Source organism: Callorhinus ursinus, unplaced genomic scaffold, assembly GCF_003265705.2.
Source record: "Callorhinus ursinus isolate GAN/ISIS: 27379988/994484 unplaced genomic scaffold, GSC_fseal_2.0 scaffold4, whole genome shotgun sequence".
In the NCBI taxonomy this organism is placed as follows: Eukaryota; Metazoa; Chordata; class Mammalia; order Carnivora; family Otariidae; genus Callorhinus; species Callorhinus ursinus.
In genome coordinates, this window is record NW_027397066.1 from 5,455,955 (window position 1) to 5,473,969 (window position 18,015).

General features: G+C 44.2%; 1 protein-coding gene across 4 annotated transcripts in view; it reads right to left on the reverse strand.

Annotated features, from left to right (window-relative positions):
* The window catches only part of STK32B (serine/threonine kinase 32B), a 416,268-nt gene that overhangs the window by 50,956 nt on the left and 347,297 nt on the right, over window positions 1-18,015 (reverse strand). For 3 of the 4 annotated variants that reach the window (XM_025887382.2, XM_073891418.1, XM_073891419.1), the window contains exon 6: window positions 10,204-10,293. The exons of the other annotated variant lie outside the window; for it this stretch is intronic. In XM_025887382.2, coding sequence (XP_025743167.1) covers window positions 10,204-10,293 — 90 coding nt within the window. The remainder of the gene's footprint in view (window positions 1-10,203; window positions 10,294-18,015) is intronic. 4 annotated transcript variants of the gene reach the window in all.

An 18,015-nucleotide genomic window follows, 5' to 3' on the forward strand; every position in this document is an offset into this window, starting at 1 on the left:
CCAAAGAAGACATCCAGATGGCCAACAGACACATGAAAAAGTGCTCAGCATTGCTCGGCATCAGGGAAATCCAAGTCAAAACCTCAAGGAGATACCACCTCACACCAGTCAGAATGGCTAAAATTAACAAGTCAGGAAACGACAGATGTTGGCGGGGATGCGGAGAAAAGGGAACCCTCCTACACTGTTGGTGGGAATGCAAGCTGGTGCAAGCACTCTGGAAAACAGTATGGAGGTTCCTCAAAAAGTTGGAAATAGAGCTACCATACGATCCAGCAATTGCACTACTGGGTATTTACCACAAAGATACAAATGTAGGGATGCGAAGGGGTACATGCACCCCAATGTTTATAGCAGCAATGTCCACAATAGCCAAACTGCGGAAAGAGCCAAGATGTCCATTGACAGATGAATGGATAAAGAAGATGTGGTCCATATATACACAATGGAATATTATGCAGCCATCAAAAGGAATGAGATCTCGCCATTTGCAATGACGTGGATGGAACTGGAGGGTGTTATGCTGAGCGAAATAAGTCAGTCAGAGAAGGACATATATCATATGAACCTCACTGATATGAGGAATTCTTAATCTCAGGAAACAACATGAGGGTTGCTGGAGTGGTGGGGGGGTGGGAGGGTGATAGACATTGGGAAGGGTATGTGCTATGGTGAGCGCTGTGAACTGGGCAAGACTGTTGAATCACAGATTGGTACCTCTGAAACAAATAATGCAATATATGTTAAGGAAAAAAGAAGAGATAGCAGGAGGGGAAGAATGAAGGGGAGTAAATCGGAGGGGGAGAGGAACCATGAGAGACGATGGACTCTGAAAATCAAACTGAGGGTTCTAGAGGGGAGGGGAGTGGGGGGATGGGTTAGCCTGGTGATGGGTATTCAAGGGGGCACGTTCTGCTTGGAGTACTGGGTGTTATGCAGAAACAATGACTCATGGAACACTACATCCAAAACTAATGATGTAATGAATGGTGATTAACATAACAATAAAAAAATTTAAAGGGAAAAAATTTGTAAGATATTTAGTTAAGTGTTATAAAATATGTGCAAAATCTGTATGCTGAATATTATATAATGCTGATAAGAGAATCCAAGGTGCCCTAAATATATGGAGAGATATTCTGTGATTGGAAGATTCCACATTGTTAGGGTGCCATTTCTATCTAATCTTATCTACAGAATCAGCACGATTCCAACAAAAATCCAGAATTTTTTTCTGTAGAAGTTAACAGGTGGATTCTCAGGTTTCAGTGAAAAGAGAAAAGACCTAGAATAGCTAAAGTACTTTTGAAAAGAAAAAAAAGAGTTGGGAGACTCTCCATACCTGGTTTCAAGTATTATTGCAAAATATTATTGGAAAAGTATGATATCAGGTAGAACCTAAACAAACAGACCAATGGGACAGAAAAAAAAAATCCAGAAATAGACCCACACATTTATGGTCAACTGAATTTTGACAAGGTTGCAAAGGCAGTGCAGTGGGAAAAGAACAGTCTTTTTAACAAAGGGTGCTGGAGCAATTGGACAGCTCTTTGCAAATAAATAAAGCTTGATTCACGCCTCATGGCACATTAAGAACTAAATTAAAAATGCATGTAGCTTTAAGTGTAAAATCCAAAATATAAAACTTTTACAGGAAATAAAGGAAAATAATTGTTGTGAACTGATGTGAGGAAAAGATGTTTAGATATGACACCAAAGACATGATCAAGAAATAAAATCTTTTAAAAAATTGGACTTCATCAAAATTTAAAACTTCTACTTCTAAAAATATTCTATTATGGCAATAGGAAGACAAGCCACTGACTGGTCAAAAGTTTTGCGAAACACCCATCAGATGAAGGACTTATTTCCAGGATATATAAAGAATTCTCAAAGCTTGATTAATAAAAATCATTAATGACCAAATGATTTGAATAGACACTCATAAAGAAGGTAAATGGATGGCAAATAAGCAAATGAAAATATGTAGCACACCATTAGTCATTAGGGACTTGCAAAATAAATCTATTCTCTACCTATTAGATGGGCTGATAAGAAGAGCAATAACCTTAGGGCAATACCCTATACTGGTGAGGATGCAGAGAAGCCAGAACACTCATACATTGCTCGTGGGGATATAAAATGGTCCAATCATCCTGGATAACAGTTTGTCAGTTTCCCAGAAAGTTCAACATACGCTTGCCATATGACCCAACAATCCCACTTCTATGTAATTATTCTGGAGAAGTGGAAACTTAAGTTCGTATGAAAACCTGAAAGCAGTGTCTATAGTGGCCTCATTCATAATTATGTACAACTGGAAACAACTCAAGTGTCCTTCAGCTAGTGAATGGATGAACTCATTGTGTCTACTCATCCAATAGAGTTCTACTTACCAATCAAAGGGAAATCTACTGATACACACCATGAGTAAATCTCAAATGCATCACTGAAAGTGAAAAAAACCCAGATTCAAAAGGCTATAGACCATATGACTCCATTTCTATGACTCTCTGGAAGTCTGAACCAATCACTGGTTGCCAAACACTAGGATGAGGGAATTTTGGGGGTGATGGAATTGTTCTATACTTTCATTGTGGTAGTGCTTACATGACTGTCTGTATTTGTCCAAATTCATAGAACTGTGCACTAAAAGAGTGCATTTTACTGCAGGAAAATTTTCACTCAAAAATAAACATCTCAAACCATATATTTATGAGTTGTGGATTTTTAAGGTGATTGTCTACCTTATAAATAGCCAAACCAATGAATGCAGGAAAATTATCTGTTTGTTCACAGATGTATTTGGGGGCCATAGAACACTACCTGGCACATAGAAGGTACTCAGCAGATTTGTGAGGATGGATGGATGGATGGATGAATGGATGAATGGATAGATGGATGGATGGAGAAATGAATGAATGACTGAATGACAGGTTCTCAGTAAAGATATCGGGTGCTGCAGCCTCAATGGCCTGGGTCTGAACGCTGGCTCTCTCACTTCCTCTGGCACAGGGAGCAGCAAACGTCACTAACCTTGATCATTTCAACGAGGAACATACTAGCATCATTATGATGGCTCGGCAACCACCCTTGTCTGCTCACTACAGCCCCCTGGGGATGGGAACTAATGTTTGGTGAGTGCAGACAAGGCACCAGCCCCGTGATCCCCTAGTGCACCCAGAATCCTCCAGCCAACCCAGCTCCTATAATGAACCAGCTGTTTAGGGTCTGTTTTTCCTGCTGGACTATGAGTGCCATAAGGCAAGGGAGTTCCCAATCCAGGCCCTGGATTCCCAATGCTAAGCAGGTACCAAATAATCAACTGTCTAAATCATAACCATGGCAACAATAACAACAATACTATCAGCTCCCAGATCTGTGCATCTACCAATTGTCAGACATTATGTTATGTACCTCCCATATCCATGCCATGAAATCCTCACAGACAACCGACGAAGGCAGATTGCATCATCACTAATGCCATTTCTCAGATGAGAAAACTGTTAGGTCATGTGGTTTGGCAGCCAAACTTTCTGGAAGTTCATCATGTTGAGCACTTTATGTGCATTATGTCAGGTAATGAGATGGGCCCAAGTTCAGGCAGCCACTAAGTGAAAGATACCCAAACTGCCCCATGTTGAAGGCGACACTTCACCTGGACCCTCTCCTGACTTTTGGCTGGCTCCTCAGGCCCTTACCAAGGCATTCAAGACCCTCATGTTTTGGCCTATCTCTTTCCTCCCTCCTCACCCCATCTTGTTCTATCCATAGAAGAAATGGAACTGCAACTGTCCCCCAACACACCATGCTTATTGCCTCCCCTGAACTTCCTCCCTGGCTGATGCCTCTGCCCGAAATGTCTCCTCATCCTTACCCAATAGGCAAATTCTGAGCACACCCGCAGAGTCTAACTCAGACCGTCACCTTCTCCAGGAATCTGTCTTGACAGTGTCTTGTTTACACCTGTGCCTATGCATCTGCCTGCCCCACTAGATGGAGAGCCTCCGAGGGCCCAGGGAGCATCACTCCCTGAGCCCCAGTGCCTGACTCCAAGCCCTTCATCTTCTAAACGTCCCATAAATATTTGCTGAATGAATGCTCAACTCTTTACTTCACCGCCGATGAATAAACTCTGAAGCCCAGGGTAGCTGCTGGACTATTTCTGACTTCTAATCTGGCACATTTCAGAGAGATTTCTTCTTTTCTCTGACTGTGAATTCCATCTGCTCTTTTAATTAATGAAAATTCAGTTCTATGCAAATGTTTCTTCCAGGATCATCCTTCATGAGCAACCTCTGGGAGCTTACTCATCAGCCTGTTCTCTGAATCTGTGTTTGGAACATTCTGGGAGCTTGTTATTGGGCCTTTGAACTGAACAGTACAAGTGAACAAAATCGACAAACCTGACACTTGACCTCAGGAGTTTACAGCCCTGGGAGCTGTAGGATTTGAATTTACTGCAAGAACCCTCCCTCATCCTGTCTTCCCCAATAACCTCCCACTGCCTGGTACTGTCAACCCCTATGGTGTCTGAAAATATATCCATTTGGTGCCTGCTAAATCCTATAAAAATCTCTCCTGTGCACCTGTTTATTAATTCAGGACTGAAGCTCCTCTAAATAGAAGGACACCAGGAGTCTCAAATCCTACATACACTTGGGACAATAAATGTTTTTCTTGTCTGAGAAATACAGCTTTATGACACAGGAACTCAGTGTCAAAAGGCAGCTTAGTATAGTGGCAAAAGCATGGGCTTTGGATCCATGTAGACATGGAGCTGGGTAACTCTGGGCAGCTTAATTAACCCCCTGGACCTCAGCTTCCTCACAGATAAAATGGAGAGAAGTAGCAGCTGCATGTGGGTCTTCTGAGGATTACAGGCAATGACAAACATGCAGCAGGGTCACAATATGTGTTGGTTTTCCTCTCCCTCTTGGCAGTGGGACCACTGTGGAGAATGGCCAGCTGGGTCACCACTGGTCTGCTTTTCCAGAGGCTGAGAGCCAGGACATCAGTGGGAAGTGAGGGAATGAGACAGGGGCAGGCCCGGTGGAGTCTCTGAGGAGGTGATGGGCAAGTCTGCTCTGCATGGTGGCGGGGCAGGGGCAGGAAAGAAAGGGTTGGTATAATACTGCCTTACATTTCTCCAGTGGTCTGGGCTCTATATTCCTGGAGATGGATCTGCTTTTTGGGAACAGCCTAAAGGAAGTCAGAACTAGCTTTAAAAGGTTATGGAGGTGGCTCCAAATGGGAGCTGCTTCTCTCCATGTCATCTTTCTCTCCTCACTGCCCCTCTGCAGATGACGGTTCCTTCAGTTCTATCTGCTCCTCCTGGCACAGTGTCCCCTGGGCCTCAGGCTTGGTGCTCTCCTCTCCTGCATCCTCCCTGGGGGATTCTGTCCCTGCCTTGGCTTTGCTGCATCTCAGCGCTGGTAACTCCCCAGTCCATGGATGCTGTCCACATCGCTCCAGAAGCCTGGATAGTACCTCCCAGAGACACCTCAAATTCAAACTTAGGACTCCCGGAACCCCACACACCTGCAGCCCCCACTGTGCTCCCCACACACCTCCACTGGAAGCCTGGGCAGCAGCCTTAACACCCCTTTCATCCCATTCTCCCACCCATTTGTCAAGTCAGTGTCTCCTTGGATGGACTGGCCTAAGCTCTTGAACCTTTTGGAAAGGGATTGCAGAAAGACCTTCAACTGTGAAGGCCTTATTGGTGTAAATATCCAGCATCCCAAGGGGACTATCTCAAGGGAACAGATTCATTTGTATGCATACCTTCTGGTATCCATGCTGACCTGAGTCTGACTCTTGTCACCAACATCTGCCTGGGTGGGTCCCTCACGGCCCCTTAGCTTGTTTCCTCAACTCTAAAGTGGGAAGAAATAATTGTGCCCGCTCCAAGTTTGTGAGCATTAGATAAAGCTGTGGATGGAAAGAACTTAGCTCAAGGGCTGACCACGTAGCAAATACTAAGAAGTACTATTTTTACTATGACTTGTGGCCAAACTTCATTTATTTCATTTATTTAGTAAACAAGAGATGAATGGCACACGTAGTGGATTCTGGGAGGTGACGACATGGTTTTTCAATCTCTACAGATCAACACACATAAACTGACAGAGCAGATGAATAGCTAAGTCAAAACCCATGAGGAACACTTACTACAAAACTAAATTGGCCCCCCACAAGCCCCAAAATGTAAGTGCGTGGGAACAAACCAGCAACAGTGACAAGACTCCCATGGGAGTGACTTCTGTAGAGAAGGAAACACAAGAGAAGAAACAAGGCAGCATATGATGGACCAGAGAACAGAGAGGTGCAAGACAGCCAGCAGGTATGTATGGGGGGGCCCAGCTGGCCAGCTGGGGAACAGTGGCTAAAACCTGGAAGAGCTTGTCCAGTCCAGTGTCAGGTGGGTATAGGGGCCCTTGGTAAGCTCTGCAGGAGCAGGTCAGTCTGGAACCCCAAATCTCTATCATCCTCCAGCTGGAGCTCCTTTCTAGAAGGAGCCCCAAGGAGAAACTGTTGGAAGTAGACCCAAAACTGAGTGGGATGGGGACCCTACAGATAAAAGAAAGAGAAGCTCCAGCTAAAAGTAGGCAAGTAGGGTGGCTGTGTGGCTTAGTCAGTTAAGCGTCTGCCAGCTCAGGTCATGATCCCAGGATCCTGGGATTGAGTCCCGCATCAGGCTCTTTGCTCAGCAGGGGGCTTGCTTCTCCCTCTCCCTCTGCTGCTCCCCCCTACTTGTGCTCTCTCTCTGACAAATAAAATCTTTAAAGATAAATAAATAAATAAATAAAAGTAGGCAAGTAGAATGAACCAGGAAATCCCAGATAGCAAGCTGCCTTGGATTTTGACACTTCATGAAAATGACAGAAGACTTTCAGTTAGAAAAGCTACCCTGAATGACATCATCTTCCAAAAGTTCAGGAAAACTAATTTCTAAATCTAAAGACTAAAAAAAAAAAAAAAAGAAAAAGAAACAGAGTATCAAAGTCAAATTCCATGCAAAGTTATCATAAGAGGAAGGAAAATAAAGAACAGAATAACATACTTTACAATGATGATTAGTCAGAAAGATGTGTCTCCCCCCAACCCAAAAAAAAAACCAGGGAAAAACTGTAACCTGATAGTTGGGTTGCTTCTTTAATGGTTTCCAGATGAATCAGGCCTTCTGGTATCCATCCCCCGCCCCCTGCAGTCCCCTCCCACATGGAGTCTGGTCTCGGTCACGTGACTTGCTTTGGCCAACTGGACATCAGGAAGTGTGAAGCAAGCAGAAGCTTGATAAGCATGTGGGAACTGGGTTCTCCTTGAAACTACTGCCACCATGTGAGCAAGCTCACTGTAGTCCCTGTGATGATGAAAGACCATGTACAGAAAGACCCATTCCACTCAGCTGTCCTCGCTGTGCCCAGCCCCCAGCGGACCCACCAGGTGGAGGAATGAGGCCAGCCTAAACCAGCAGAGGAACCACTCAGTTAAATGGTAGATTGTGAGAAATAGTACATTGTCGCTGTTCTAGGCCACTACGGGTTTTTTTAAACAATGTTCATTTACACAACTAATGAATCATTGAACACTACATCAAAAACTAATGATGTACTATACGTTGGCTAATTGAAGGTAAGTAAAAAAAAAAAAACAATGTTCATTTACTATCTCCAAACTTATTTTTTAACTTCCTTTCTTTATTTTTATCCAAGTATAGTTGACACACAATGTTACATTAGTTTCAGGTGTTCAACACAGTGATGTTCTGCTCACAACTGTAGCTGCCGTCTGTCACCACACAACACTATTAGAGTACCACTGACTATATTCCCTGTGCGGTGCATTTATTCCCTAACTGGAAGAGTGTACCTCCCACTCCCCTTCACCCACTGTTCCCATCCCCCTGCCCCCTCTCCTCTGGTAGCCATCGGTTTGTTCTCTGTATTATGGGCCTGTTTTTGCCTTTTGTTTGTTCATTTGTTTTTTAGATTCCACATATGAGTGAATCATATGGTATTTGTCTCTTTCTGTATGACTTATTTCACTTAGCAGAATATCCTCTAGGTTCATCCACGTTGTCGCAAATGTTGAGATCTCATTCTTTTTTGTGACTGGTATTCCACTGTATATATACACCACATCTTCTTTATCCATTCCTCTATCGATGGACACTTAGGTTGCTTCTGTATCTTGGCTATTGTAAATAATGTTGCAATACATGCAGGGATGCATACACAATGCACTTCAAATTACTGTTTTCATTTTCTTTGAGTAAATACCCAGTAGTGGAATTACTAGGTCATAGGGTATTTCTATTTTCAATTTTTTGAGGAACCTCCATACTGTTTTCCACAGTGGCTGCACCAGGGTGCATTCCCACCAACAGTGCTTGAGGGTTCCTTTTCTTTCTGCATCCTCACCAACACCTGTTGTTTCTTGTCTTTTTGATACTACCCATTCTTCAGGTATAAGGTAACATCTCACTGTGGTTTTGATTTGCATTTCCCTGATGATGAGTAATGTTGAGCACCTTCTCATGTGCCTGTTGGCCATCTGTATGTCTTTTTTTGTAAAAATATCTATTCAGATTCTCTGCCCATTTTTAAATTGTATTATTGTTATTAGTATTTTGGTGTTGAGTTGTATAAGTTCTTTATATATTTTGGATACTAACCCTTTAGCGGATATGTCACTTGCAAATGTCTTCTATTCAGTAAGTTGTCTTTTTGTTTTGTTCATTGTTTCCTTCACTGTGCAGAAGCTTTTTATTTTGATGTAGTTCCAGTAGTTTAATTTGGCCTTGTTTCCCTTGCCAAAAAAGACAAATCTAGAAAAACATTGCTATAGCTAATGTCTCTCTGCCTGTGCTCTCTTTCAGGAGTTCTATGGTTTTAGGTCTCACATTTAGGGTCTTAATCCGTTTTGAGTTTATTTTTGTGTATGCTGTAAGAAAGGGGTCCTGTTTCATTCTTTTGCCTGTGGCTGTCCAGTTTTCCCAGCACCATTTGTTAACGAGACTGTCATTTTCTCATTGCATATTCTTGCCTCCTTTGTCATAGATGAATTGACCATATATGCGTGGGTTTATTTCTGGGCTCTCCATTCTGTCCCACTAACCTAGGTGTCTGTTTTTGTGCCGTCGCATATGGTTTTGATCACTACAGCTTTGCAGTAAATCTTGAAATCGGGAAATGTGGTATCTCCAGTTTCCTTCTTTTTCAAGATTGCTTTGGCTATTCAGGAGTCTTTTGTGATTCTATGCAAACTTTAGAATTATTTCTTTTCCTGTGAAAAATGCAGTTGGCACTTTGATAGGGATTACATTGAATCTGTGAATTGCTTTGGGTAGTATGGACATGTGAACAATGTCAATTCTTCCCATCTGTGAACATGGTGTAAGTCACTAAGTTTTGACTTGCTTTGTTATACAGTAATCAATGATTAATATAGACATTAAGAGTTAAGATTTAATATAGACATTCAGAAAATTATACAAGACATGAAAGAACAGCATAAAGTGGAATTAAAAAACTCATAAATCAGGCAAGAGAACTCAGGGTAAAAATTAGAAATAGAGGGGAAATTATTTTAGTCATAGATATTTCAGTAGAAAGCATACAGAGCAAATAAACACAACAGGTAATCTTTAAAAGAAAAGGAGAAAAATGGGAAAGATTTTAAACAGATAAAGGAAGAGATACAAAAGATTTGAAAATAACAAATACTGAAAATTTGTAAAGATTCCACATTCAGATAATAGGTGTCCTTAGAGAAAACCAAAGTAAGGGAATGGAATGCTTCTAAAAATGATAACTTCCATCAAAGGTCCTTAAGAAAAATCAACTTGAAAATACACATTGGAAAAGCATTGTGTACTTAAGAATGTAGACCCCAAATGACCAAGACCAAAGTTACATTCTGGCCACACTGGACATTAATAAAAAAAGAAAATATGGTTTTGTTTGTTTTTGTTTGTGTGTTTTCCCCCAAGCCTGAAGCAAGGCTTTCAAGCTGGGTAGGAGTTCTCTGGAAATCACAGAAGGAGGTCTTCCTGGCAGAGAGGACAGTAAGGATAAAGTGTGAGAGAGCCCAGAACATACTGGGAACGGCTGGGGCATGGTGTGAGGGGGAAGGACTGGAACACTGACGCCTCAGGCACTGGGCCTATGGTGCCTCAAAGGGGCCTGGAACACTCACCCATGTAGGGCTTGGTCCCGGCCATGGAGGAAGCCTTTTCTGCTCCTTTCACGATCGTCGCTATGTTGAAATCTGTGATGTGAACATGTCCTGGAGATAGAGAAACAGAAACCCCAGTTAGCAAAAGCTACAGGCAGCGGGGCCAGCTCCTTGTCAGTTTAAAGCTGTGGGCTCTATGGTGGGTGCAAGAAGAACGTAGCAGAACTTCTACTTATAACAGTATTTTATCTAACACTTGCAAAATGTCCAGTTTTGCCGCATTATTCACAGTAGCCAAATTTAGGACAACCTAAGAGTCCATCAACGAATGAATGGATAAAGAAGATGTGGTCCATATATACAATGGAGTATTATTCAGCCACCAGAGAGAAGGACCTCCTGCCGTTTTTGACAACATGGATGGACCTTGAGAATATCATGGTACGTGAAATAAGCCAGATGGAGAAAGGCAGATACTGCATGTATCATTTATATATGGAATCTAAAAAAAGCTCATAGAAGCAGAGAGTAGAAAAGTGGTTACCACGGGCTAGGGGATGGGAGGAAGAAGGAGAGTTTAGTCAAAGGTACAAACTCTCAGCTCTAAGATGAATAAGGTTTGAGGATTTAGTGTATAATGTGGAGACGCAGTTGACAGCATTGTATTGTATAATTGCAATTTGCTAAGGGGGTAGAACTTGAATATATATATATACACAAACATACCCACACTAAAAATGGCTGTTATGTGCAAGTTCTACGATGTGAATTTTTTTGTGGCACATGCATATTACTTATAAGTAAATAAAAATATTGATAATTGATAAAAAATTTTGTGGATTAAATTTTGGAGGCACTGACTCAGGAGAGTAAAAGCTCATGGTAAAGAGAGGAGAGGGATGAGTCCAGATTGCCTTGCTCGGGAAGCAGAGTGGCCGTGGTGGGGGAAGAAGGGTGGAGAGAGGATTTTCATGCCCAGAGGACATTCTTGTTCCACTGTTTGTCTGCTATGGTCAGTGGGGGCAGTACCCGAGGAATCCTGGGGGTAGAGGGCTGGGGATTGAGACCATCTTCCATCCAGCTTAAAGTAATGGTAGCAGATGGGACATGGATAGGCTGGGTGCTCCTGCACATAAGTGTTCAAGAAACCTGAGAAGGAAGTAGGAGGGACAGAGGAAGAAGGAGACAAGAGATAAAGGGAAGCAGGGAAGGAAGACGGGTGGGAGGGAGGGAGGGACATCCTGACAGTTGGTACTGGCCTTCTGGGGAACTTGGTACATAAAAGGAGCCAACCCTGAGACCCTTGAATACTAGCTATAAATGCAATCACTTTCTCTCTCTGTCCTCACATCATGGGAAAATGGTTGGATTTTCACATCTGAAAGCTGCATTTGAGAGGCTGGGACTTAAATACACAAGTGGCTTGCATACACAAAACTGACATTGGGAGGGTCTGGAGGGCACCTCCATGAGATGGAGAGACACCTGCCAGAGCAGGTGCAGTGAGGCCCACGGGACAGGTGCACCAGATAGGATCAGCCACAGTGGACAGCAAAAGCACCAGCGGTTTCACGCAAATTCCAAATCTCAGGCTCAGCTGCCAGCACTGATGTGTGGGCAAGCTTCTGTGAGGTACTCTGTCCAGAGCCCCCGGGTGGGATGCAGCGGTGAGATACTCAGTGATGATCTGCAATACACTTCAGGTGCTTGTGGGTGAAGCCTAAGTCATCCAGCCAGACCCTTGCTGGGAACCCTTTCTGGCCAGATGCCGAGTGTGTCCACCCAGGGAGCATCCCTAGAGCAGACACACCTGCTGCAGCCTCTGGGGCCAGAACGAGCAGCCACACAGTCCTAACCCCCGAGAGGCTGTGCGGCGTAGCAGTTGGGTGCACAGCCTCTGAGTCACACTGACTTGGTTTGGGTCTCAGCTTTGTTGTGATTAGCTGTCTGAGCTTGGGCAAATAACTTATTTTCCTCATCTGTAAAGTAGGGGTGATACTATCAAAGTACCCATCTGAAAGAGCGTTTGGGAGGAGCCAGGGATTAATATACATAAAATGGTTAGAGCGACTGGCACACAAGAAGTAGGGAAGCTTCTTGTTAAGTGTTTGCTCCTACCAGTGTTATCTTGGCCACATGTGGCTCAGATCCCATTGTCTCCAGCCAGCGCCAGTCTGCCCCTGGCACCCTCACAGTCCCCACTTCTAATACTAACTGTGAGGCATGGGAGGGTCTCAGTCACCTCTGCACCCACACCTGTATGCCAAGTGCAGCCACCACACTGAGAGGATCTGGAGACCCTCCAAATATGGCTTTTATTTGGTTTTCCTTCATTTCTCCCTGTCTTTTAAAAATTAGTATTTGCATTATGAAAGTAATGCCAGCTGATTATAATAAGTCAAGGACTACAAACGTGTATTTGAGTCACTCCTTTCAACCCCCTGATGGCTCCCCGCACTCGCACTTGTAACCCTACTAAATGACTTGGCTCTCTGTTGTTTCTCCCTTTGCTTATGCATACACGTATCCACATATGTTGGGACGTGGTTTGTCCTTCCAATAATGAGATCGTACTCCATGGGTTGTTCCAGAAGTTACTTTTGCAGTTAGCCCTGTATCACGACATTTTCCCACGTCAGTATACATAGGTCTATCTACAAGCACCATAATCCCTTGTCCTCCATGTTAAAGAAATCCAATTATTTTGGTAATTTATTTGGTGATAAAACTTGACCTGGAACTTCTCTTCATTGTTCTATTTATTCCACTTAGGGGGAATATTCATGTTTTGATAGAAAAATATTAATATATTTGATTACACGGTGGTCCCCCTTGGTGATTCATTTAACCCCTATGAAGGTATTACATAATATTTAGTATATGTTGTTTTTAAATATCATTATTTATTAGAATATTATTTTCATATTACTAAGATATATATTATTTAATATTAAATCTGAGAAATTCGAGCTATGAAAACCTATCTGGCCCCAAGAGTTTCAAATAAGAAACTGTGGCCCCATAGCTGCAAAGTATTCCATAGTACTGTTATATCACATTTTATTCAACAATGATCCTATATGGCATTCAGGTTGTTTCCAGTTTTGGTTGCCTATGTGTTTGTCTTGTTATTGGATCAGCAATAACATTCTTGAGCACACTGTTACATGTTGGTACTTCCATTTTAACTGAATAAATCCCCAGAGGTGGGATTGCAGAGTCAGAGGGTTTGCATACTATGTTCAAACAATTATAATTTATGGTACCTTATTATTATTTTTTAGTTTTTTAAAAGATTTTATTTATTTATTTGAGAGAGAAAGAGCGAACACAAGCAGGGGGAGTGGCAGGCAGAGGGAGAGGGAGAGGCAGGCTTCCCGCTGAGCAAGGAGCCCCATGTGGGGCTTGATCCCAGGACCCCGGGATCATGACCGGAGCCAAAGGCAGACACTTAACCGACTGAGCCACCCAGGTGCCCAATTTATGGTACTTTAAACAGGATATGAGAGTGTGTGTTTCTCTGAATTGTGACTAGCACAGTAATCAATGATTTCACTTGTTGCAAATCACACGGTGAGGAATGATAACGCACTGCCATAAGGCTGCACATTTTCCACATGATCAGTCCCCAACCCCCTGGGGAACCGTGTAGAATCTTGATCAATTTTCAATCAGAGCTTTGTCTATGAGATACATTTATACTTTGCTCTGTGTACAGCAAAGATCTCCTAGCCTATTGTCTTTGGACTCTGTTTACAGTATCCCTTGCCTTACAAAAGTCTTAAAAGCTTAAATAATAATATGTTAATTTTATAGTTTGAGTATATTTTCCTTATAGTTTTCCAGAAGCCTATTCCACCCCTAAGATTTTATATATCTTTCTATATTTTCTTATAATACTTATATATCTTTTATATTTAAATCTTCCAACCATAGATATATAAAAATAGAATATATTTTTGTTGTAATATAACAAATGTCTGGTTTTAGCCACTGTTAGGTAGGGTTGCATAACTGGTATAGAATTGGTGCCAAATCTCATGTTAATCCTTGCAGTACTCCTGTCAGGAGGGTAGGATCACCTGCTTTGTTACCTCAAGCTGCAGAGACCAGGGAGCTGTGCATGGTCACATAGCTGATCTGCGGGGAAGCTGCCGTGTGTCTCCAGCCTCTTCCTGGGGTGAGTGGCTCCCTCGGCCCCATGCTGCCCTCTGCAGAGCTGAGCCAGACAGCCCTGCCCTTGCTTCCTCCCGGCCCTCAGGGGAGTGAGGGCTCTGGCAGACAGCTCTGAAGCATTCCTGCTGGGGCTCCCCCGGGAATTCACGCCCAGCAGGTGTGACAGACTGCAAGTTCCACTTCTGGTTTCCATGAACTGTGCTAATTGATGAGCTGTGAGCTTCCTTTAACAACTGAGTGAAGATGTGGAAAAGTGAAAATTAGTGCCACACAAGGCCTCCTACGGGTTCCTCTCAGGAGAATGGAAATTTACTACAAAATTTGCAAATATGAACTCAGTTTTATTAACTCAGGCTATTTGCTTTCCACAGGTTGAAAACATTCAAAACTCAGCAAGAGAAGGAGCTCAAGATGTTGTGTGAGACCCACTAGTACAAGTTTTAATATTGGTATCAATAATCAGGAATCATACTGCCAGCCCTGTTATGCATCCTGCACTCCAGCTATGCTTCTCTCCTCTCTCTGAATGCATGGAAATTCACCTCACCTCCAAGTCTTTGACAGTACTTGAAATGCCCATCCCTCTCCACTGCCCGGTAGACTTCCATTCATTCTTCAAAACCTGGCCCTAGAGTTATAGTACTGGTGGATGTGCATCTGCCCTTTGCTTGCATACTTCCATCAAAGGAAACAGAGGTGGGTATCTGACTGTGTCTTAGTCAGCTCAGGTTGCTATAATAGGATACCACAGACTAGGGGGCTTCAACATCAAACATTTACTTCCCACAGTCCTGGAGGCTGAAAATCTAAGGTCAGGGTGCCAGCATGGATGGATTCTTGGTGACAGCTCTCTTCCTTTGTATGGCAGGTTTCTTGCTGTATCCTCACATGGTGGAGAGAGCTCTGACCTCTTCTTCCCCTAATAAGGGCACTAGTCCCATCATGGAGGCTCCAACCCCATGACCTCATCCAAACCCAGTTACCTCCCAAAGGCCTCAGCTCCAAGTATCATCACATTGGGGGTTAAGGCTTCAAAATGTGAATTCTAAGTGGGGGGCACAAGCATTCCATCCCTAGCACACTGATTTAGGCCTCTCCTCTGGGCCCTCCACTCCCCTCCAATGTTACTCCAATCTTGGCATCCACCATATTGTATCTGTCACCTTGTTTGTCTCCTTGAGGCTAGGAATCTTGCCTTGCTCATTTCTGTCTCCAGGACCTTAGCAATGGCCTGGCCTGGGAAAGGTATTCTTCAGGTGTTTGTTGACTGATTGACCAAATAAGAGACTGAATGAAAGAGATATGGTGAGCAAACCCTGTCACCTTTCTTCATTCCCTACTGCTTAGAGCCATCACAATATTTACAGGAGTCGATGACATTCCATGTCAACTTTTGACTGCGAAGACTGCAGCCATATCGCTTTCTCAGTCTGACCTCAGAGGGTGGGCCAGCCACCCTCTCCATGAATTGTGTACTCATGGATGCTAGTGGCAGGGTTGGCGCTATGAGGAGTTGTAACCAGGGCTATTTTCGGAGTATAAAAATACTTGACAGCCATGTGACTTTCAAGGACTCTCGCCCATTTCTTCATGCAGGGACTATTTATGGAGCGTGGCCGGTCTGCGCGAATCTGGGGAGGGGCTTGAAACCGCAATGCCAGGATCTGTGTCATGGACTGAGGGGCTGGGGATGGTGGGGATTCCCTGGTGCTGAGGACCCATCCACAGTCGTTCCCTGGCGCCATAATTGCCTTGCCACCACCCCGAGTCACCTCGGTGCCACCAGTGCCATTGAGCCAGGCTGGCTCTGGCACCTCCCCGAAACGTTACTGGGGAAGGCACACAAAGCCTTCTTGGATTTCGCTGCATTTTCATTTCCTTCCTCTGCAGCTACATTGCACAAATATCAATTTCTGGTCCACCATGCCCCTTGCCTCCCCTTCTCCGCTCTCAGCCCCTGTAATGAAGTCCCCCCACAAGGGTATTGACCAGATGCGTGAGGGCAGTGCGCTCATGTCACTGAGACCTACAAGCCCACACCTGGGAGAAGATGGGGTCTGCTCGGAGGGGCCAGTCAGCGCGGAATGACAGGCCGCATATTGGAGCAGAGTGAATTCTTTCTGGATCTGTCCTCTGGACGCCACACTTGGACACACTGTCATGTCTCCCTGTGAACTCCTGGGAGTGGGTGCTGGGGTAGTGCCACTAGGGGGTGGTAGACCGGGAATGCAAATGGAAGGCAGTCGGTCTACAAGAGAAGATCACCTCCCGCATTATTCCCTGCCCGTTTCCCTTTCATCAGACTTGAATTTGGAGTCAAGTCTCTCATGAACATCTGTCCCCACCTTCGCTGGTTTACAGGGACTACGTCATGCCTAAGTGGAGGCCAGAGTGGTGCTGCCCAAAAGAAGCAGCTGGAAGCCCCCTGGGGAAGAAACCAGGGTTGATGAGACCCATGGCAGGCTCCAGGCTCCCGCTGGTAATTACCCCACTTCTGAGATGTCAGTATGATGTCACGCTGGCCCTGATCTTCCACTCGGGATCACACATCCCAGGCACTCTCCCCTCCCGCTAATCTTCATGGACGTCAGAGTGAACTTATTGCAGGACAACAGAAAAAAGAAAGAAAGAAAAAGAAAAAGAAACCAAATCAAATCCCAGAGCACAAGCTTATCCAGGCTTCATCAGGTGACAGCAGCAGGAAGACTGAACTGTTTCGGAGCATGTCTGCCTGATAAGAAGAAATGGCCCTTTGGCTTTCTTCTGTTCCATTTGGATTGGCCTCCTCCCGTGTCTTGGTCATGCGGTGGGTATCCAGGGCCATGAAACCATCTGATCGTGACTTCATAAAGCACTCTGCAGGGTTTGTGGCTGGCTCATCTGCTGCCTCGGGGAATCCACCTCATCCAAGGCTTCTGTGGGAACAGTTCTCAACAGTTCTGTTTCCCTGTTTTCTCTCCAGCCACTAGGTTCCTGGGTTAGTCCCTGCCTTATGGCCAAGGCCACATGACCAATCCACTCTCCTTCCACGCTGTGTTGGGCATATGATTTTATGCAATTACATGAGTGAATCACAGTGAATACCATTTGTAGAGAGGTTTTCAAAGCGCTTTCCCAGCTGTGATCTGCTCTGTACAACTCAGTAGGACCAGGCTGGAGATGATCTCCTGACACTTAGCATCCTGACTCTCTTTCTCTCTCTTTCTTCCATCTTCCTTCCCTCCCTCCCTCCTTCCTTCTTTCCTCTCTGTTTTTCCTTCCTCTCTTTCTTCTCTTTCCCTCTCTTTCTCTTTCTCCCTCCCTCCCTTCCTTCCTATCGTTAACATACAATGTTACATTAGTTTCAGTTATACAACATAGTGGTTCAACAAGCTTATACACTGTGCTATGTTCACCACATTCCACTCCTTTCTTTGCTACTCCCTGTATCACAAGGGCCGGGGGCGGGGTGGGGTGGGGAACACATTTCCTGACTCTCTTGCAGCTAGGGTTCTCGATGGGATTTATGGTCTGCCAACAAGATACACTCAGGAGAGGTTTGCAAGGTGGAAGTAAAGCAGAGTCTGTCTGTTTGGGGCGGAGCCAAAGGATGGACAAGCTGGGTAGAGAGGGGTCTTTGCCGAGGCTGGACATTTGTTAAGGTGGCCTCGTCACTGG